The sequence below is a fragment of the Podarcis cretensis genome (assembly GCF_951804945.1).
Source record: "Podarcis cretensis genome assembly, chromosome: 2".
NCBI lineage: Eukaryota > Metazoa > Chordata > Lepidosauria > Squamata > Lacertidae > Podarcis > Podarcis cretensis.
The window spans coordinates 6,958,866-6,980,689 of NC_137171.1; the positions used below are offsets into that span (position 1 = coordinate 6,958,866).

Genomic DNA, 21,824 nt, shown 5'->3' on the forward strand with positions numbered 1-21,824 from the left:
TTCCGGGTTTGGCACATCCGTAACCTGAAAATGTGCAACCTGCAGCGATTGCAACCTGAGGTATAACTGTACAGCCCTTAATCAATATTTTCCTGATATTTGCAGGTTGCATAATGGTATTTCTCAGCTGAAATTGATTTACGACTTATTGAACATAACGTGATTTTCATCTTCTTGTACTCTTATTGGTTGTAGCTCTTATCACTATTTTACTATTTTGAATGTTTAAATGAATATGCTGAAATGAAGGATGCAAAAGAAGGAACCAATAAACATAAGACATATAAAAATCCAATTAAAAATTGACTGGGTGGAATCCAACCAATGCATCCCAGGAGTGCAAAGATTTCTGCTTGTGAAGTGGGACTCCTGCCGCTTCCCCCCTCCAATGCATTCTGCTCGAATCTGCTATGTAGGGTTTAGGGCACCCCTGGTACAGATTTAGGAGATGTTCAGGGAGAAGAGAGTAGGTAAGTCCCATTGTACATGCAGGAATCCTTGCATCGATGCGTCAGTGAATTTGTGCTGCTTTGGATACAACCCATTGAAGTTCTCGCCGCATGTAAATTTGAAATGGAATACCCATGAAAGTCTTGGAAAGTGTGTGTTAGGCAACTTTGTATGTGAAGTGAATCAAATTTCTTCCCCCATCTCTAGTCTCTGTGTGGTACACATAGATCTGCTTAGTCCAGCTAACAAGCAAACAAATGAAAAGCAACAATTGTGGGTAGCTAGACCTTGCATCAAACGTATCCATTCTTAAGGAAATCAGCACTGAGTGCTCACTGGAAGGACAGATCGTGAAGCTGAGGCTCCAATACTTTGGCCACCTCATGAGAAGAGAAGACTCCCTGGAAAAGACCCTGATGTTGGGAAAGATGGAGGGCACAAGGAGAAGGGGACGACAGAGGACAAGATGGTTGGACAGTGTTTGCGAAGCTACAAACATGAGCCTGACCCAACTGCGGGAGGCAGTGGAAGACAGGAGTGCCTGGCATGCTCTGGTCCATGGGGTCACGAAGAGTTGGACACGACTAAACAACAACAGACCTTGCTTATCAGTGATGCTCTAGCATGAAGTAAAATATGTTGTTACCCAATGGCTTTATCTTTGCTAGTTTCTTCTCACATCACCATGGGCTCATGAGGAATGGAAGTGAGTAGAGACACTGCAGCTAGCAATTCCTCCTCTCCTCCTCACTGAACGACTTCTGTATTTTATTGCACACAAAACGTCAGTTTCCCTTTTCCATGTCTCACATTCTCTAAAGGATATCACCCTAAAGGTGTGCAAATTATGGCTTCTGCAGAACATTGTTCATCCCGACGCATACTTAGATCTCTCTACGCAAAACCATTAATGGGTAGAGAATATATCTCTTGGTTAGCATCATCCTACATTGCGTTATCTCACCTTTGTGTCCCATAGCTTAAAGCCGTTTGCAGGAGGCAAACATGGTAGCGGTTAACATGAAAGAGATGCTAATGAGCAAGTATTGCATGACAAGCAATTTCGACAAATTAAAAGCTATCTAATAGGTGTGTTGCATTTGGTGTTGAGCCGTTAGTGGAGAACTCATTGCTTGAAGGCAAGCCAAGCCCTTGATGAATATTTTGCCTTAATCTTCCTATTCCCAGGCAACCAAGCCCAGCTCTCCAAACACATATAAGGAGAAATATCCCACTCCCACATCACAGGGGGCTCTCGGTCTCCTCCAGTCTCTGCTCGTCTCTCCCTGCTTCGCAACTTTTGCCATCTTACCTTTTGCCATCCTCCCAAGGAGCCACAATGAGCCGGCAATTCACTTCCAGATCGCTCTCAATGGGTGGAAGAAGGGGATATTCTGTTTCTGGCAGTGGCTTTCGAATGGGCAGCGGCTCAACCTCTGTTGTTCCTGTTGGAGGAGTGGGAGCCTTCAGCGGTGGTTTTGGCAGCAGAAGTCTCTACAACCTAAATGGAAGCAGGCGGATATCCACGGGCCTAGTTTCTGGTGGTGGTGGTGGTGCTCACTTTGGAGGAGGCTTTGGCGCACGAAGTGTTGGGGGCGGTCTAGGATTCAGCAGTTTTAGCACCGGTTATGGAGGTTATGGTGGTGGGGTAGGCTTTGGTGGTGGTCTTGGCATGGGCAGTCATGTTGGAGGCTTTGGTGGTGGTGGTGGATATGCCCTTGCAGGCCCTGCTCCCTGTCCAGCCCCGGGACGAATCCACAATGTCATTGTAAACAAGAGCCTATTGGCTCCTCTGCACATGGAGGTTGATCCCGACATCCAGAGGGTCCGGGTGCAAGAGAGGGAACAGATCAAGACCCTCAACAACAAATTTGCCTCTTTCATCGATAAGGTAAGATGGAACAGGGAGGAAGTTGTATTGCAAAAGGGGTGAAAGGAAGACAAAAATGACCTGTTGATATTCTAAAAAAGGAAATGAAGTAACTTTTTCTCGGAATACAAGTGGTTAGAATGATGCTATTTCATGTATGGGTATCTTGGCGAACACAAAACAGTCTAAGGAGAGACAGCATCACTAGGCCTGAAGCAATAAAATGTTGGTTTTCAATTGCTTATAATTCTAGGGCAAGGGCAAATAATTTTAATCTATGGATGTAGGTTAAACACTAGGAAACTATGCAAGCATAGTTCAGCAATGGAATTAGCTTCTTTAAGGGGATTGTAGAATATCATTGTTGTTCAAAGCCTAGACAAGAGCTGTCAAGGATGCTACAGATATGAGAAGGAGCTAATTTCTGAGGATGAGATCAGTAGTTGGTTCCTTATAACTCTGGGATTTTATCTAGTTATACCTGTGTAAAAAAATAAACCATTGAGATTTGTAAGCTTCTAAAGATTCCATACATCATGCCATCTGGGCAATTTAGATGTTTATGAGCCATGAAGCTTGTGGACCATACCATACTGTTGATCCCATATGCATAAAAGGCTGGTTCTATGTTTTGTGGATGCTTACATGTTTAGGACATTTAATATTAGCATAACATGGAATGATTAGAGCTCCCATTAACAGAGTTTATGTGCAAGGACCTAAATTCTATCCACAGCATTTCTATCACATGGGCTAGGAAAGATCTCTGACTGAGAAATTCAATAGGGATAATGCTATTCTAGTGTTCTAGGTAGCCTTGCAAGCAAATGTAGGACCAGCAATGTCAATTATATTGACTTATAAGCATCCATGAGGTACAAACCATTTTGATTCCTCAAAAGACATTAATCTGCAGAGAAAGTCATTTGGGACAAATACCGGTATTTCATTGCTGCATCTCAAAAGATGATCTTGTGTTCCTAAAATTGAGATGCATCTGAATAAATATAGCCCTGCTGGATACACAGTAGATTTTTTACAAGAGCAGAGAATGGCTGGAATGTACACAGAACTCATTGCATCCATTTTATTGGTTTTCCCCCTGAGGTTCAAACTTTCCACATGCAAGGTGATTTTGAGGACCAAACTACTTTTAAACATACATCTATTACAAATGGAATGGAAATGAAATTTCATGAAGTCAACAGTTGGCAAGATTCCAGAACTTACCTTTTTGAATTTGGAAATGCTACAGATTCTGTGTTTGAAATTTGTCTTTGAGAGAGTTACATCATCATGACAACAACAATAATACACATAAATCTTAAATCTTTGATTAGTTTTACAGCAGTAATGTCAAGGGTAAATTTTATGTTGTGAATAGCCCTAAGATTTACGGATGGCGGGCAGTACACAAATTTTGAAAAGAAAAAAGAAAAGGAAGAATTAAACCCAATGGCAAAGATACAAAGAACTGTGGATCCAGTACTGGGGTGGGGAAGGCTAGTGTCACATGATACTTCTGAAGTCACAATGTAGCTGAAGACTCACTAAATTCCTCCATGTTCAGCATGATCATTTTCATAGCTCTTCAGTGTAGCCTTTAAGATGTGTTAATAATCTTCTAGATGGACAAATTCCAGCAATTTTAAAGGAGAATTAATGGCTCGCCTCAGTTAAAATTGTCTCTGACATTTACCTTGTCAATTTCATGCCAAAAACTCATTCAAAACATTCCCCTTTGGGAAGCTCATTGCTTACCAAAACCTTGACAAAGTTATCAAATGCTGCACATCTACAGTTTGCCAGGAGAACGTCATTGTTTTCCCCTTTTAAAATGCAAATGGAAAAAGAGAGTGGAAGATTGCGCAACTGAGTAGGGCACTATCTATAGCTGTACTGGAATGCTATAATCATAATAATTTAATTCAAAGCTACTGAATAACCCCACTCTCTCCCCAAAATTTAAGGCGGCAGTCCTGTTCTCATTTCCCTAAGAGCAAGTCCCACTGGGACTTCTCAGCAGGCAGGCATAGGGTTCTGCTGTAATTAGACCTTTTAGCTATACAGTGGTACCTTGGGTTACATACGCTTCAGGTTACATACGCTTCAGGTTACAGACTCCGCTAACCCAGAAATAGTACCTCGGGTTAATAGCTTTGCTTCAGGATGAGAACAGAAATTGTGCTCCAGCAGCGCGTCAGCAGCAGGAGGCCCCATTAGCTAAAGTGGTGCTTCAGGTTAAGAACAGTTTCAGGTTAAGAACACACCTGCGGAACGAATTAAGTACTGAACCTGAGGTACCACTGTACATTTTGATGAAGAAGGGACTATAAAAATGTACTGCAGCCACATGTGATAGCCCAAGCACTGAATTTAACAACTGATTAGCAAAATACAAATAGTGTTTTCAAAATGTAGGAATAGGTGGGGAATTCAATTCAGTTTGCACTTTCTGAATCAAGATGTGAACAGAAACACATCCTTTGTGATTTGGAATATAGTTCTCCAGCCAATAATGTGTACAAAGTGCATATGTTAAAGTCTGCATGTACATGCAGCTGTTAGTAAACATACAGAAATACATTATATTTGCAAAAATGTCTCTATTAGGCAAATTGCACACAAAATGTATATTCACACTAAATGATGATGACTTTTTACTAGGATTTTTTTTATAATTGCAAACTGATATGGAAATGTGAAGGACGAGTAAAAAGGAGAAATTAACAGAAGCTGAAATTTACAGATTGGCCCATCCCTATTGAAATATTAGGCAGAAAATTTTCACAGATGTTGAACACAGATGTTTCATCAGGAAAGTGCTCCTTTTGAAAAAATAGGGACACGTGTACATATATAAGTATTGAATTTATACAAGCCCAGTTCAAGCTACTTCTTGTATGTCACTGTTGTTCTGTTGTGGCTGCCATAGGTGGGATAGATCAGATATGGAATCAGGGGCTGTGTGCATTCTTGTGCTGAAGGGGGAAATGGAGATCAAGTGATGACTGTCTTATGCTTCCTTGCCCTATCAGAAGAGGAATATGTAGCTTGTGGGGAGGGGTGTCATTTCCCTTATTGGTTTCCCCCCAAAAAATATTGGGAGGATATTCTGGTCCTGTCTTCTCACATTAAATACGATGTGCACACTTTACACCCTCAAGGAACACAGGATGTGCTTCACGCATAGTTACGCATAGGCCTGATTTATGCCATCGTGGTTTCATCCATATGATTTCATCCAGGTTCTTGTTGCTCCCCTGTGAGATGATATGGTGTCAGAAGCCTGCATGCAGTCCGTACCAATTATGGCCTGTTGTGGAATCAGATGTTAACTTGGATAGCAGCTTTGGGATTGGGGTGCAGGCTCCTAGTGTTTAATGTTAATCTGAATCCATGTTATCCCTGGAATTCAGGTATCTCCTCACCCCCTACCCAAAAAAAGGGAGATGGAAAGGCCTTATTTTAGACATAGCATTATTGTCAAAGAACAGCAAACAGTCAGAACTTTCATGCAGTCTGCTCCTGTGCAGAACCTAAAACCTAAAAACACTCTCAATATAATTTCACACTTTTCAGCACTTTCTCTGTACCTCTACTTCTTATGAGCAAAGTTTTCCTACTGCTTATGTCAGAATTAGGGGACGCAGGTGGCACTGTGGGTTAAATCACAGAGCTTAGGACTTGCTGATCAGAAGGTTGGCGGTTCGAATCTCCGCGACGGGGTGAGCTCCTGTTGCTCGGTCCCAGCTCCTGCCCACCTAGCAGTTCAAAAGCACATCAAAGTGCAAGTAGATAGGCAGGAAGGTAAACGGTGTTTCCATGCGCTGCTCTGGTTCGCGAGAAGTGGCTTAGTCATGCTGGCCACATGACCTGGAAGCTGTACGCCAGCTCCCTCGGCCAATAAAGCGAGGTGAGCGCCGCAACCCCAGAGTCAGTCATGACTGGACCTAATGGTCAGGGGTCCCTTTACCTTTACCTTTATGTCAGAATTACTTCCCTCCCCCTGCAAAGATGTACAGGGCTCTGCGCTCTACTAATGGGGAAAGGATCATCTTCATCCAAGTGAGCAAGCAAGGGTTTCAGAGTCCCATGTTGGGAATAGTCTTGCAACTGTGCTAGACTTGCACCAAGCTTCAAAAATCATTATCCCATTAATTCTACCAACATCCCTTTAGGCTCTTGTACAACTATGTCTCTTGTTGTACAGATTAAGGAGCTGAAACTGTGAGATAGATAGTTTGCCCAAGGCCACCCAGAGACTCCTTGGCAGAGTTCCAGTGTGCATTCAGTTCCCATGGTTTAAAAGCCTGTATTCTGGAATAATTTTAGAGTTTGAATTACTGTTAGGAAATGGGTTTCTGTGCTTGATTTATATCTTAATAATAAAAAATACGTTTTAACTGAAAATCATTTATCAGCACCACCCAATTCCCCCTTTCCTACATTTTCACTCTCACTTTAGGGGATCCGTGATCAAGAACGGATCATGCTCACACCCAAAATATACAAAGTAGCTTTCATTTTATAACAAAGAGTCCTTACTAGTTCAAAAAACATTTCTGTTTTTTCACTTCCCCAAATGTATTGAGCATATCTTCACTAAAGGCCCCTCTGGACTGGGTGGTTTTGTTGTTTTTGTTGCTGCAGCAAATATACTTAAGGTCTTAATTGCCATTTACAATAAAATTTTGAAAGTCACCATTTTAAAAAGTCACAGTTCCGCCTTTTAGAACGTAATATTTCAAATATTGCTGAGTTATAAATTCATGCATGATTTCATTTCAGTTTTAATTGGCTTTTAAAATGCACTGAAGGGATACACGAAAGGTTGAAGGAAGCTATGCCTCCCCTGGTACTAATATATTGTGAGACAGGTATACCTGTGGTGGTATAGTCCTACAAGAGGAGTGTAATACCTTAGAATGTGCATGGCAGGTATTTAGTACAGGGCCAGAGACTCACCATCTTCTTTTTACATGATGAAAACTCTGTGAATTGACTCTGACCACATTCACACCACGCCTTTAAAGTACGTGGTTTTCCTCAAGGAATCCTGGGAACGATAACCTCTAGTCTCATCTCTGCCCTTCCCTTGTTGTGTTTCAGGTGCGATTCCTTGAGCAACAGAACAAAGTGCTGGAGACCAAATGGGACTTGCTCTACCAGCAGGGCAGCCCAGCTCTGAGGGACAATCTTGAGCCGCTTTATGAGGCTTACATTGACACTCTCCGAAGGCAGCTTGACCACCTAGTCAACGATAAAAACCACCTGGACATCGAACTGAAGAACACACAGGAGCTTGTAGAAGATTTCAAGAACAAGTATGTGGCAGAAAAGATAGCAGTGAGGGTGACAATGCCTCTTGCTTGCCTGCTTGGAGGACAAATAGATGTGTGTGTTGTGTGTGTGAGTGTGTGACTTTAGCTGGACTGAAATCGAGCCTACTTTACAAAAGTAAGAGTGACATCCATTGTTCTGCCCACTTTTTTTGCCTCTGGAAGGTTCTCTATGGCCCTCAAGCTGAAAAGTATTTCCCACCTCTGGATTTTTGGATTTTTGGGAGGTCACTTCCAGTCATCATCAGTTAATTTCCCACAAGGATAGCATACTCCTCAACCATCCCAATTTGAGCAGGACATCCCAGAATTACAGAAACCATCCTTGTTTCTGACTGGATCCTGGCATGTCCTGCTTTTGGCCCAGTGCAGGAATTTTGGACCAAAAAGTGAGTGTCTTGATTTTGATCAGCAGGAAATTGGAGGGTGTGAGATGGCTGTGATCCAACAGAATGACCACTCCCCACATCAAATGGGGTGCCTTTTGCGTGGTCGCACACAGCTCCCCAGATCCCAGTGTGGCTCCCAGTTGTACGGGCTGGCTTCACCCTCCCCAGGCTGGATACCTGGAGGTCTCTGCCTACCTCAGCCAATCACCCAATCCCACCTGGGGAGGCGTTGCCAGGGGATTGGCCAGGAGGGGGGACCACCCTGCCCACACAACAGAAGGTCAATCTTACCTGCGGAGGGTCAGTTGGCTCCAGAGCTTCTCCCACCCTGCCCTCCCTCAGTTAAGCCTTCTTTTGCAAGTTAACCTCTTCTCCACAGGTACACGGGCGCTGCTATGTCATGGTTGCTGTTGAAGGGCCGGAAAGGAATTTTCCTGCATTGGCAGGTTTTGCCTTTCCCGTAGCAAAATGTCACAACTTTGGCGGTTTGAGGCCTTGGGCAGAATCCTTTAGTCTATCTTCCTAAATGGTGTGTGTGTGTGTGTGTGTGAAGCGGTGACCCACGCCCCCCTTGCGGCGGTGATCCCAGGGTTCCCTGTTAAAGGGGTCTTGAGGGGAGGCATTGGCCATACGCCAAGTGGTTGTCATTGCTCTCCCCTGCGATGGCGGCAAAATGGGGGGCGGGCTTTCTGCTTGAACATATTTTCTCCAGAGCCAGCCCAATCCCCACACATTCTGGACAACCCTGATGTCTCCTAGATCCCCAGCTGGGGACTGGGAAGGATAAATGCCCAATGCCTGAGCCAAGGCCTCCCTACATCTGAAATTTAATAAAGTTGTGGCCAATTTTAATCCCATAGCACGTTGTCTTGAGTCATTATTCCGCTTGGGGGTCGCTGGGGTTAGGGGACTCTACCTGTCCACGCAAAGCATATTCTCTTGGGATAAAGCAGTCTTCCAAAACATTGGGCTTCCTGTAACACTTTGAGTAAATCACTGTCTCATAGCTTCATCTGCCTCACAATGTTGTTATGAAGATATATACTACTGGATAACTCAGTTGGTTAGAGCGTAGTGCTGATAACACCAAGGTTGCAGGTTCAGTCCCATACGGGACACTGCATTGCAGGAAGTTGTACTAGATGATCCTCAGAGTCCCTTTCAACTGTATAATTCTATGATTCTATGCCTGTAAGGTTTGTATTTTATGCACTTAAATTATCATGGTGACAATAATTATTCTCCCCTTTTTAACAGATATGAAGATGAAATTAATAAACGTACAGCTTGTGAAAATGACTTTGTGGTGCTCAAAAAGGTAAGTGGCATTAGGAAAGTTTAAAACCAGAATGGCAGACCACTCTTATTTCCTATTTCTTATACACCCTGATCCTAAATATCTGTATTCGTGTAGTGCAAGAATAATGACTAAAGTCAGCACTTTTGCATTTTGTAGTTCCACATGTGCAAAACCCAGACCTAAACCATGGTTTGTGCCATTTGACTGGTGAAGCAGACAATGGTCAGAACTGGCGTGAAAGATCACTCACTTACTTTTCAGTTAATGTTCAAAATCATCTAAAGTTCAGCTTTGGGTGGATTTTGATTGTTAAATTCAATTTTGAGGAAGACTTTTGACAAAACAGAAGCCTAGCTGTTGAGGTTAGTTCTTAATCAACAGATTCACATCAGGGAATTCTACTTCACTTTGTTCCAGGCTGTATCACACCAATATGTTTTGGAGTTTGCCCCTAATATTGGACCTTATTGCAGACACGCTATGCTTGGCTTATGCTAACAGTGATTTTATGTTCACCCCTAAGGATGTGGATGGCTCCTACATGCACAAGATAGATCTGGGATCCAAGGCTGACTCCTTGACTCAGCACATCCAGTTCTTAAGAGCGCTCTTCGATGCGGTAAATATTTTTATCTCCTTTTCTAACTGTACGGGAATGTATTCCTAAACCAACTGCATCATCCAAAATGTGACAAATAACTACAGCCCCACAAATAACAGATCCCTTGGACAGACTAAAGAACACTCATGCCTCGGCCCCCAAACACCTTGGGAGTCGAATGTTCCGGCTCCTGAATGATTGAAAACCAGAAGTGAGTGTTCTGGTTTTCGAATGTGTTTTTGGAAGCTGAACGTCCGGTGCAGCTTCCACTATTGTTTCTGGTGTGCCTGCACAATCGGGACGCAATTGGAAGCCGTGCCTTGGTTTTCGAACTTTTCAGAAGTTGAACGGACTTCTGGAACGGATTCCGTTCAACTTCCGAGGTACGCCTGTACTTCAACAAATTCATATCCACCTGCCAACCTATTCCCCAAGGACTTGACTTTATTCCAGTTTGTTAAAAACAAGCAAACATCCTAAACTGAACTTCGCTCTTCAAGCCAGTCATTAATTTTAACACCAGCTAAACCAATTCCTGTCATTATGGCAGGGTGAGTGCCAGGGTCCTTGGTAGGGATGTGTACAGGCATGTGTGGTGTGTGGTGGGTGTGGTGGGTGTGGTTTGCCCTGGGTGTCACCACTGAAAGGGGGTGACAAAAGGCTGGGCGGCACTCACCATGGGGCCTGTAGCGCACCCGAGCCATGCGTCTCTCCTGGGAGAGACACGGTGGCTTGGGCGCACACAGGCTCCACACTGCCCAAACGGTCTGCCTGCTGTCTCCCCCCCCCCAGCTGTAGGGTGGCTGAGGGGGAGGAGGCAGGCAGACTCTGCAGTGTGCCCCGCCCTTGCCCCAGCCCTATGGGTGGCTCACCCCTGGGCACGCCGCCCCAGGCTCCTGAGCGGCTTCCTCTGCTGCTGGGGATGTGCTATGCTGTTATGTGCTCTGTGCATACAGGCACATGAAGGCCAGGCTGTCAAGCACCAGGAGTCAGGGAAGAGTTCCCCCCTTTTGCAACAGCACCTTCAAGTACAGTCTCTGCTTTCCCCCATAAGGACCTCTTACAGTATCTCTGATAGTGGTGTTTGCAGCAAGGCTATAAATAAAATCCCTTTCTTTTCAGCAACCACAAGTTTCAGTCCCGTTTGTAGGCTATCTTGAATGTTCCTTTTAATGGAAAGGAAGGATTAAAAATACCTTGGACAAATGAATAAATACCTGCTGGTGCCAGAAACCACAAGATGTAAAGGCCAAGATAGCACAAAGGTTTTTCAATTGATAATAAAAATTATTTAATAATTCCCACAGGAACTGACCCAAGTACAGGCACAGGTTAAAGACACCAATGTCATCCTACAAATGGACAACAACAGAGATCTGGACCTGAACAGCATCATTGCTGAAGTGAGAGCTCAGTATGAAGATATTGCCAACAGGAGCAGAGCTGAGGCAGAGGCTTGGTACCAAAATAAGGTAAAATTTTGGTGTAACTCAGACACAAACTGAAATTCAAAGGCCCTCCTGAATTTGAAAGTAGATTTTTGAACTGTTCCAAATTGTTCATTGGAATTCAAAGCTGAACTTAGTGCCCCATGCTAAATTTCAGAATAATTTATATTTGACAGCCAATAGTTGGCAATCAAAATCTTAAATTATTTTTCAGAAACGTGTAAGATTTTATGGATATTAAAGTTTGAACAATATGAGTTCAAAAAATTATAATTTTAAATTGGCACTTTATTTTTCACATAGTGACTTATGGAATCACTAGTTTTTCCCCCATTAGCCAATGCTCATCTTTTCAAGTGGTTGCGCTAAGTCTTTAGGAAAATGAAAAGAATAGTATGTCACACAAAATAAATCCAAACTGATATAAAATGTTTTGCATTATGAAAATTCTCTCTATTCTTATTTTCTTTTTTGAGCTCCGAAATTGCTAAACTATGATCCAGTTATAGCAACTGAGAAGCACGGCAATTTGAGCAATAGTTTTTATGGCCTGATGTGGAGTATCTCTCCTCACATCACTCTAATAATAGTTGACAGAACTATTTATGTTGGGCCAAAGCCATGGTTTCTTCCTGCCTCAACATCACCCTCCCCAGCTAGCTGATGTTAATGTAGGAATGAAGTAACTACAATACCAATTCATAGGCATCACAAAATAGGCAATGTTTATGATTGCCTGCATCACACATTGGGTGAGATTCAGCTAACAAAGCATGCCAACAGAAGCTCATGCAATGACTTGCACTAGCACAATGGGGCTTTCACTCTCCCCATTCCCCATGCTCCCCTAATTGGTTTAGGGGTGTCAGGAGATCCCCAAAACAGCATGCAGGGGGAGATCATTCCATCAAGCAGAAATGCTTGTCTCAATGGAGCAATCAGCTTAGCGCTGCACTGAATTCCTTCCATTAAGTATTTCCACATGAGTCCATTCACAAAGACACAAAGATTTCCTGCCATGTACAAATGCATGTACCTCTTTGCTGGCTTATATAGACAAGCTGAACAATACAGTGGTACCTCGGGTTACATATACTTCAGGTTACATACGCTTCTGGTTACAGACTCTGTTAACCCAGAAATAGTGCTTCAGGTTAAGAACTTTGCTTCAGGATGAGAACAGAAATCGTGCTCCGGTGGCGCGGCGACAGCAGGAGGCCCCATTAGCTAAAGTGGTGCTTCAGGTTAAGAACAGTTTCAGGTTAAAAACGGACCTCTGGAACGAATTAAGTACTTAACCCAAGGTACCACTGTATAACACAACACGATGGCTAATAACAGTGGCACTAAACACTATTTATAGACAACGAAAGTCTCTAAATCTTCTTCACCAGTCATGGTAGAATAATTCACAAGTTTGATATATACATAATCTGTCACCAAATATTGCCGGAACAGAGTTTCCAGATAAACAATCTGTTTCGTTCCATGCTTCATCAGCCAATCTTGATCAATTCTTCATCAGCCAGATTTGTAAGAATTAATATGAGAAGGATGCAGTTCAATTTCTTAACCAGCCAATCTTACATGTAAGCAAATATAAATATAAAATATGCTGTGGATCAGTGCTCATATGATACTGTAGTCACTGATGAAGAAGATTTAGAGACTTTGGTTACAATTTCTGATCATTTGTATTAGTCTATATATAGTGTTTAGTGCCATTGTTATTGGCCATCGTGCTGTGTTATGTTCAGCTCATCTTTGTTGACTTAAGCAGAAAATATTCACACATTACACATTAGTACAAAGATATGGTCCATATAGCCTTCCTGGTGTTTTTGGACTCCAACAGTTTCCAGCTCCAGCCAGCATGACAAATTGGGAGGGGTGGTGGAAGTTGTAGTTCAACATTTGGATGGCCGCAGGTCCCACATCCTTGGTTTAATACCATCCAGAACTTTATCTGCTTCCAACATCTGTGTAGAAATGCATCCATTGTACCTTTCTTTGTAAAATTGCAATGATGTGTCCTTTCTAATCGATGCAACATGCTACCAACTGAAATCTAACTGAGCACCAACTCCTTTATCTATATCCATTTACAGACATGTACTTAGGAGAACTTGTTGACATGAGTTGCTTATGTTTTTTTTTAAATGATATTTATTAGAAGTTTCAAAAATTACAGAGAAAGACATGAGTTGCTTATGGAGTATATGATGATTGCTATTTTGTTTTGTGGATATCAGTTCCAGGAACTCCAAACTACAGCTTTCAAACACGGCGATGACTTGAAATCCACCAAAGATGAGATCGCAGAGATGAGCCGGCTTGTCCAAAGACTTCGCTCTGAAATTGAAATTGTGCAGAAAGCTGTAAGACATAACTTTTTCCCCCTCCACATAGCCTGTAGGCAACCAACTGAGGCAGCTAGGGGCTTCATGAGGCTCAAGGTTCCTTCCCCTATAATATGCTGTTTAAATCTACAACAAGCTCAGCCCATCCTGGACAAGCTTTGAGCAAGTCACAAGATATCCAAACAATTCCTTCGGATTGCGTTTACTCAGTTTGTCAAGGACCTGTCATTGCTATTTGTGTCTTATGCTTGTACATCCTGTTCTTCCTCCTAGGAGCTTAAAGCAGCTTATATATAGCTCACTATACAATTGTCCCTTCCATGCAACTCCCAGGTCCAGACCTGAATAACAGGCCTTCAGACAGCTCTCATATATTCTAACCCTCCTAACACCTTCCTCACCCCCAGGATTTAACCTGGGCTTACCGTATGCAATTATCGATGCTTGGGTGCATCTTTGGCTTATGAAAGGAGGTGGATTTAAGAAATAGCAGGGGCAGGAGGGAGTGGAGAGCCATGGAACACCATTTGTTGCATACAGTGCTGCTTCCACTCTGCTGCAGTTCATCTTCTGCCAAAACCTACATTATTCATCTCACTGTCCACTGTGGCTTATATTACATAAATTATGCAATGACAGCATCCACCCCATTCATTTCAGTGCAAAGGAAATGCAATGAAAATAGTGGGGGGAATGCAATCAATTCTGTATTGTTCGTGGATTGAAAGCAACAACAGCAGTGAATGCCAACCGTATTCTCTGGATTAGTTTCCATTCCAGACATGAAACAAATAAGAGAACATTGTTGTCATTGGGATTATCTGACATCTCTAATGAGAAGTGACCAACAGCAGTTATGGCAAGACTGTTGCAATATCAGATGTCAAAAGCAACTCTTGAATGTGTGAGCAACTATAGTGTCAAAGTAAGATTTTGTAGATAGACTCAGTGGGTAGAGTTGGCAATAGCCAATAGAATGAAAGAAAGTTCCAAGCTGGTCTTCATTTTGCATTTGCTTATTTTTTTGGCCTCATTCCTTCCTACATACAGAGTACTTCTTTAGTCCCAACCTGTTCCTCATCCCTTATCCCATAAAGCAAAAATTTCACCTCTCACTTTTAACAAGCAACAGTATTACAAATGAAAGCAGCAATATGAGGGCAGGGTGTTTCTTTCAGGGCTTTCAGGAATTAGGATATGTACACTACCCGTCCAATAGATTGGTCAGCTTTGAGTGTGGTGAGAGGAGAAGTCTTGCATGATGATGAAGAAAGTGGAAAGACCAATGGAAAGCGGAAAGCAAAACCTACTTATTTTACTGGATCCTGTATCGTAAAATGGATGTTGGCAGAGCCCACAAAATCTTTGATTAAGACATCTTCGGATGCACAGTTGCCTTGGCAATTGCCATCTTTGATACTCCCCCTTTCCTTCAGAATAGCCTTTGGGGGAAAGATGTAGGAAACCAACCCACATGATTAATAACTAATAACCAAAGGAGGCACTTCTCCATTTTTTTTTTATTTATTTTTTTAGATTAATGGCCTGCAATCTTCCATAGCAGAATGTGAGCAGCGTGGGGAAATGGCCCTCAAAGATGCCAGGACAAAACTGGTTGACCTGCAGACTGCTCTGCACACGGCAAAGGACGAGCTGGCTCGTCTGCTGCGGGACTACCAGGAACTGATGAATGTGAAGCTGTCCCTGGATGTTGAAATTGCTACATACAAGACACTGCTGGAGGGAGAGGAGATCAGGTAGGCACTGGGAAATCAGACATATCTGACTCCTAGTTCTTTTTAGAATGTGGAACATAGGAGGCTGATTTATACTAAGACGGGCTATTGGTTCACCTATCTCAGAACTGCCTACACTGACCGACAGCAGCTCTCCAGGGTTTCAGAATGGAGTCCGTCCCCAACAGTACCTGGAGCAAACAGGGATTGGATAGGCATATAAGGCGCATATTCTGTCACTGAGCTCCGCCCCTGCCCTGTATCCAGTTCATGGAGCAGCCACTGCCTAGTAGCCCTTGGGGAGTTTCTTCAATGAGGAATGTACTCTGTTGAATGTAAATCTGTTGAATTTTCAAGGACCATGCAATGTTCATTCTGCAGCTGTCAGGTGTCAATCCATCAATGTGGCAGTGCCTTTGCTTTGGAACTCCCCTCAGTATCCTGTTTTAAATGTCTGTTTAAAACCTTTTTTATAGTCATACCTCAGATTGCAAATGTGATCTGTGTGGGAGGCACATTCGCAACCTGCAGCGTTCTCAGCCTGAAGCGCCGCGCCTGCGCACACGCGTGATGCAATTTGGCACTTCTGTGCATGTGTGTGACGTCAATTTTACGCTTCTGTGCATGCGCAAGCACCAAAACTCGGAAGTAACCCATTCCGGTACTTCCAGGTTTGGCCGCAACCCGAAAACACGCAACCCGCAGCGTTCGTAACCCGAGGTATGACTGTATTTCAGGATTTTTCTTAGAAGGGTTGTGGGAATGGGTGATTGGCTAATGGGTGTGGTGAACCTGTTGACGACTGTTGATTACTGTAATTGGTCTTACATGAAAAAGCAAGGGATGCTTGCTAAAGCTATTATTGGTCACTAGCTCTTTAAAAATCCCTTGCTTTTTCCTGTCAGACCAATTGTAGTCATCAATCCTTCCCCTCCTTCTTATTATATATAAGGGTTTGGTGACTTCTGTCTCAGAGTACCTGAAGAAGTGTGTATACACACAAAAGCTTATACCCAGAACAAACTATTGGAAGGATTCTTTTAAAGACTTTCTTAGGACAAATAGACTTGATTCTTTTAAGGGAGTTTCTTTGTAAGAGCTTTTTAACAATCTTTTTAAAGATTTTTTTTATTTTGCATTGGTTTGTGTACACTGCCAGGGCCGTCTTTAGCATATGTGCCCCCGGGGTGCAAAGATCGGCCCAGCACCCACAAATTTAGTTTAGCTGGCGCGTTTTTGCAGAAATGGAAAACTAAAATCCCGTGCTGAAACGCATGTGTAGTAGAGCCCTAAATACTAAGTAGTTAGTCAATGAAAATGCCAACAATTAGCGAAAATAAACATGTTCTCGCTGGCACGAGATCCTTTGTGTTAGAGGTACCGCTGACCCTGCTGATGCATAGCAGCTCAATTCAATACATAACATAATCTTAGGCAGCTTCAGCAGCAGGCGCCTGGTGCCTCCCAGAATTCGGCACCCAGGTGCCCTGCACCCCTCTACCCCCCGGGCACTGTACACTGCTTAGATTTTAAAAAATCAAGATATATAAATTATATATACCCCCCCCTAAATAGAATGAATGTAGGTAGATTCAAGTACTGGAGCAGGGCTGGGAAAGCAGTGGCCCTCCAAATTAGGAGGCACTGTTTCCTGTTCCACCTTGTTTTTGTCACATGCAGCACTGTTTCCGTTTGCTGCAGTTTGACTTCTGCCCAAAGCTACATTATTCATCTCAGGGCTTATCCACACTTATCTTTCCTCCACTCTTAAATTGTGGCACAGCCCACAATTTAAAGCTCTGTGTCCCAGTCCCTCCCCCCCCCCTTTGCTCCGGAGCTTTCCCCATAAAAACCCACTCTTGGAAGCTGAATTGGAGCAAATGTCCATCTGCGAAAAACCCAACTTGACATTTGCTCTGGTAGAGCACTAAAGAGTGGGTTGGACTGCACCCCTGAACATTGACCATGCTGGCTGGGGCTGATGGGAATTGTAGTCCAAAATATCTGGAGGGCAACAGGTTGAGGAAGGCTGAGCTAAATCAATCCCTATAACTAATGAAATTACCAGGCTGGTCTAGCATGATTTGCTTTTGCTTCAATAGGTTGTGTTTATCTTTTTAGGATGTCTGGAGAATTCTCAACCCCTGTTAACGTATGTAAGTATGTGCCATAGCATCTGACTCCATTAAGAAACAAGGCTCTTTGCTTGAGGGACAGAAGGACATCTCTAATATGATTTTCCTACCCCATAGCTGTGGTCAGCAGTTCTAGCACCATCAGTGGCGGCGGTGGAGGAGGAGGATATGGCCTTGGAGGCGGAAGCGGATACGGCCTTGGAGGAGGAAGCGGATATGGTGTCGGAGGTGCAGCAGGAAGTGGATATGGCATCGGAGGAGGAAGTGGGATGAGCCTTGGCGGTGGAGGCGGCGGGAGCTGTGGACATGGCCATGTCAGTGTTGGAGGAGGAAGAGTCAGCAGAATTAGTACCGGAGGCAGTTTAAGCGGTTCCGGAAGCCTCACCGGTGGAGGATATGGCTATGGAGGAGGCAGTTCGAGTGTGAAGATCGTACATTCCTCTTCAAGCAAGAGAATAAGCAGCTAAGGTTTCCTTGCTCGCACCCTCCAAAAGTACGCACCATTCCTTGCTTCAAGAAAACAAAGATTCTCCCCCAATTATGTACATCTCCCTCAAAGCCCATAACACACACACACACCTACTGGTGATTTTCACCTGTATAACTTCCCCTTCAACAATGCAACAAGGAAAGTGCCAAATATTCAATTATTCTGTTTATGCCACTCTTTGAGTCATGATGAGAAATGTTAGCTGGTGTAGCTTTGTACCAGGCTGTAGATCGGAGAAGCCCAGGCTTGAATATGTAGGCATATTTTTTAAAAAAAGAAAGAAAGAAAATGAATTCCTAAATTAGTGTTAAGGAGGAGGGTTTTTTGTTCAGCTTTCTCGCTGGCATGCTAGTTTTGTGTGGACAGGGAGGCTTTGTAATAAATGGGAAGCAGTTAAAAATGTGCTTGCTCTCCTCACCCAGGCAAAGGGTTGAAGTGGTACAGTACAGGAGAAATTGTACCATGCGACATGATTGTTCCAATAGTGTGGTGTCTTCAGCCCAATGCTCAGTCACAATAAGGTTGTAGACAGTTGCTTTTTCCTTGCGCTCTAGTTTTCTCTGTTGATACTTGATCTTCTCCACCCATGGGGTGCTTCTTCCAGAGCACTCTCATCCTTTTCGTTACAGTTGCATATTTCTGAAGCAAACTGGTCCATAGCCTTGTCCCAGAATTTCTCTTTTCCCACCTAAGTGGTTCCTCCCCAAGCCCATTTCATGGCAAAGAAAAGGAATCTCCGGAAGCGAAATGAGAAATGAATAAATAAGGTGGTGCAAAACAACAGAAGTGCTTTCATAAGCTCCCTTTAAAAATAATAATAATTGTGTTGTATATTCCATTTTAAAATACACAGTCTGTGTGTGTTTCCAATGTTAAACATTGCTGACAATAAGCTACAATTCACGTATTCAACAATTTCATTGGCCGTTCCGTAAGTCTGATGAAGTATGCTCTTGTCTATGGAAGCTTATACTGCAATAAATCTGTTAGCTTTTATGGTATACCAAGACTCCTTGTTGTTTTTACAGTTCAAAGCATTGGTATCTCTCTAGGCAACAGGTAGAAATGTGCTTACAGATGAGGCCCAGGAAGACTACTCTGGAGACCGCTTATGTCAAGCATGGCCAAACCTGGCCCTCCCCCTGTTTTGGGACTACAGTTCCCATCATCCCTGACCACTGGTCCTGATAGCTAAGCATGATGGGAGTTGTAGTCCCAAAACAGCTGGAGGGCCAAGTTTGGCCATGCCTGGCTTATGTGAAGTACAAGGTACTTGTCATGTGTTCATGCTGCTCCAGTGGCGAGAGAGGGAGACATGTGAGAGAAATCAAAATGGACAGATACTCCCATCTCTAAAACCAGGGTGGAACCCACATGGTACCTTCTGTTAGACTCCAAATTCCCACTGAACAAAGTGAACGCAAGCAATATTCAGGGATAAAGATTGGTGGAGCAGGTGCATCCTAATCCAGATAGGAGCTCAGTCAATGCTAATTCCCACCTCATACACTGATGTAATGCCTATGTAAAGGAGGAATTTCAGAAGCTGAGTCAAAATCTGAAAATCAAAACATACCTCTGCTGCAAGGACTGCTTACCGTATTCCGGTGTGGACATAAGCAGGCAGCTCATCTGTATGCCTTACTCTGGAACTATTCAGCTGCCGTATTCGGAGCTAGGAAGGAATTTGCCTGCAGACAAATCATGCTTGCCTGGGGTTTTTGCTTACCTCATAGCAATTGTCACAACTTTTGGCAAAAAAGGCATTGAGTTGGATTCTTAGTCAAGACCTGGGGGGGGGTGCCTGACCCCTGGGTCCAGGATCAAATTCAGGATACCTCAGTAACAGGGTATAGGGGTTGGGTTCTCCCCAAAGCCCCACATGGGGGACTGATGGGCCACAGGATATACCAAAATCACGACCCATTAGATTTGTGTCAGTGGGATATCCTTACTACCAGGTTCCACCCTGATGGAGGTATCAGCAAACAGTTGGTTTGGCTGATTCAAGATAAAGACCAGTGCTGATGTCAAAGCCAATTTACACCTGGTCAATAAAGTTATGGCCATTTCAATCCCAAGCTGGTGCCATATGTTTTTCTCTCCCCCTCCTCCACCTCATATACAGTGGTACCTTGGTTTAAGTACTTAATTCGTTCCGGAGGTCCGTTCTTAACCTGAAACTGTTCTTAACCTGAAGCTAATGGGGGCCTCCTGCTGCCGCCACGCCACCGTCATGCAATTTCTGTTCTCATCCTGAAGCAAAGTTCTTAACCCGAGGTACTATTTCTGGGTTAGTGGAGTCTGTAACCTGAAGCGTATGTAACTCGAGGTGCCACTGTATTTGGCCCCACTTCACTGTTGCCTGCAACTTACTTTATTCTCAGCTCTGTGGTGTGAGAGGCCTTATTTTTGGCTCAAAATGTAAACATTTAAAAACATGGACTCTCTTTCTGCAGACCAGATAACACCACTCTCCAAACACACAGACACTGCTGCTTATTGCAATAAATGTATCCCTGCACTGAAGGGGGTTGGACTAGATGACTTTTGGGGCCCATTCCAACTCTACAGTTCTGTGATTCTACAGTGGGAAAGAAACCTCCATCGGCACCAGTGGAGGATTCCCTCCAGTAGGGGAAGAGACATAGCTCAGTGGCAGAGCATCTACTTTGCATACAGAAGATCCCAGGTTCAGTCTCTGGAATCTCCAGGTAGGGCTCTGAATGTCCCCTGTCTGAAACCATGGGGAGGTGCTGCCAATCCGTGTAGGCAATACTGAGCTAGATGGGCCAGTGGTGTAAGGCAGCTTTCTAAGTTCTTCCTGTGGTGCATATAACAGAATCCTCTGCCATTTGCTACTCGGGCGGGTGGCGCTGTGGGTTAAACCACAGAGCCTAGGACTTGCCAATCAGAAGGTCGGTGGTTCGAATCCCTGCAATGGGGTGAGCTCCCGTTGTTCAGTCCCAGCTCCTGCCCACCTAGCAGTTCGAAAGCACATCAAAGTGCAAGTAGATAAATAGGTACCACTCCGGCGGGAAGGTAAACAGCGTTTCCATGCGCTGCTCTGGTTCGCCAGAATCGGATTAGTCATGCTGGCCACATGACGCGGAAGCTGTACGCCGGCTCCCTCGGCCAGTAAAGCAAGATGAGCGCCGCAACCCCAGAGTCATCCACGACTGGACCTAATGGTCAGGGGTACCTTTAGCTTTTTACATAACAAAACAGTGTGCATGTTACTTACATTACGGCTGTGTTCAGCACTTTTACAAAAGGGATGTGTGTGGGGAAAAACAGAAATAGCATCATCTACAAGTACATAGAAGACAATGCCTTGGCCTGCACCTTATAATCTCAATATGTCCCTGTTTCAGGAGGCCTCAATTTAGTTATCTTATATCCATTTTGAAGATATCCATCATGGATTCTGTTTCATGCAAAAGGGCAGAATGATATATTTCTGTCATGTACTCTGGGATAGCTCAGCTGGTAGAGCATGAGATTCTTAATCTCAGGGTCATGGCTTTGAGTCCCACATTGGGCGAAAGATTTCTGCATTCCAGGAGGTTGGACTAGACCTCCAACTCTACAGTTCTATGACTGTATGACCTGAGCCATCTTCCTGTGGTCAGGTTGCTGACCTCGTCCTAAACACCTGTCAGGTGAGATCACTGGATAGCCTGTTCTATGCTGACATTGTTTT

At 43.7% G+C, this 21,824-nt stretch overlaps 1 protein-coding gene across 2 annotated transcripts; it reads left to right on the top strand.

The window, feature by feature from the left end:
- The first annotated feature begins 1,665 nt into the window (after positions 1-1,665).
- On the top strand, positions 1,666-19,122 carry LOC307210657 (keratin, type II cytoskeletal 6A-like). 2 transcript variants are annotated; one of them, XM_079966723.1, is made up of 10 exons: positions 1,666-2,341; positions 7,433-7,647; positions 9,309-9,369; positions 9,875-9,970; positions 11,260-11,424; positions 13,653-13,778; positions 15,297-15,517; positions 17,618-17,652; positions 17,749-17,859; positions 17,890-19,122. In XM_079966723.1, exons 1-10 carry the CDS (start codon positions 1,790-1,792, stop codon positions 18,096-18,098), a joined length of 1,791 nt encoding a protein of 596 aa, XP_079822849.1. In that variant the 5' UTR covers positions 1,666-1,789; the 3' UTR covers positions 18,099-19,122. The 2 variants fall into 2 exon arrangements, with proteins under 2 accessions (XP_079822849.1, XP_079822848.1); XM_079966722.1 differs by having other exon boundaries at positions 1,667-2,341; positions 17,749-19,122.
- The last annotated feature ends 2,702 nt before the right edge of the window (positions 19,123-21,824 follow it).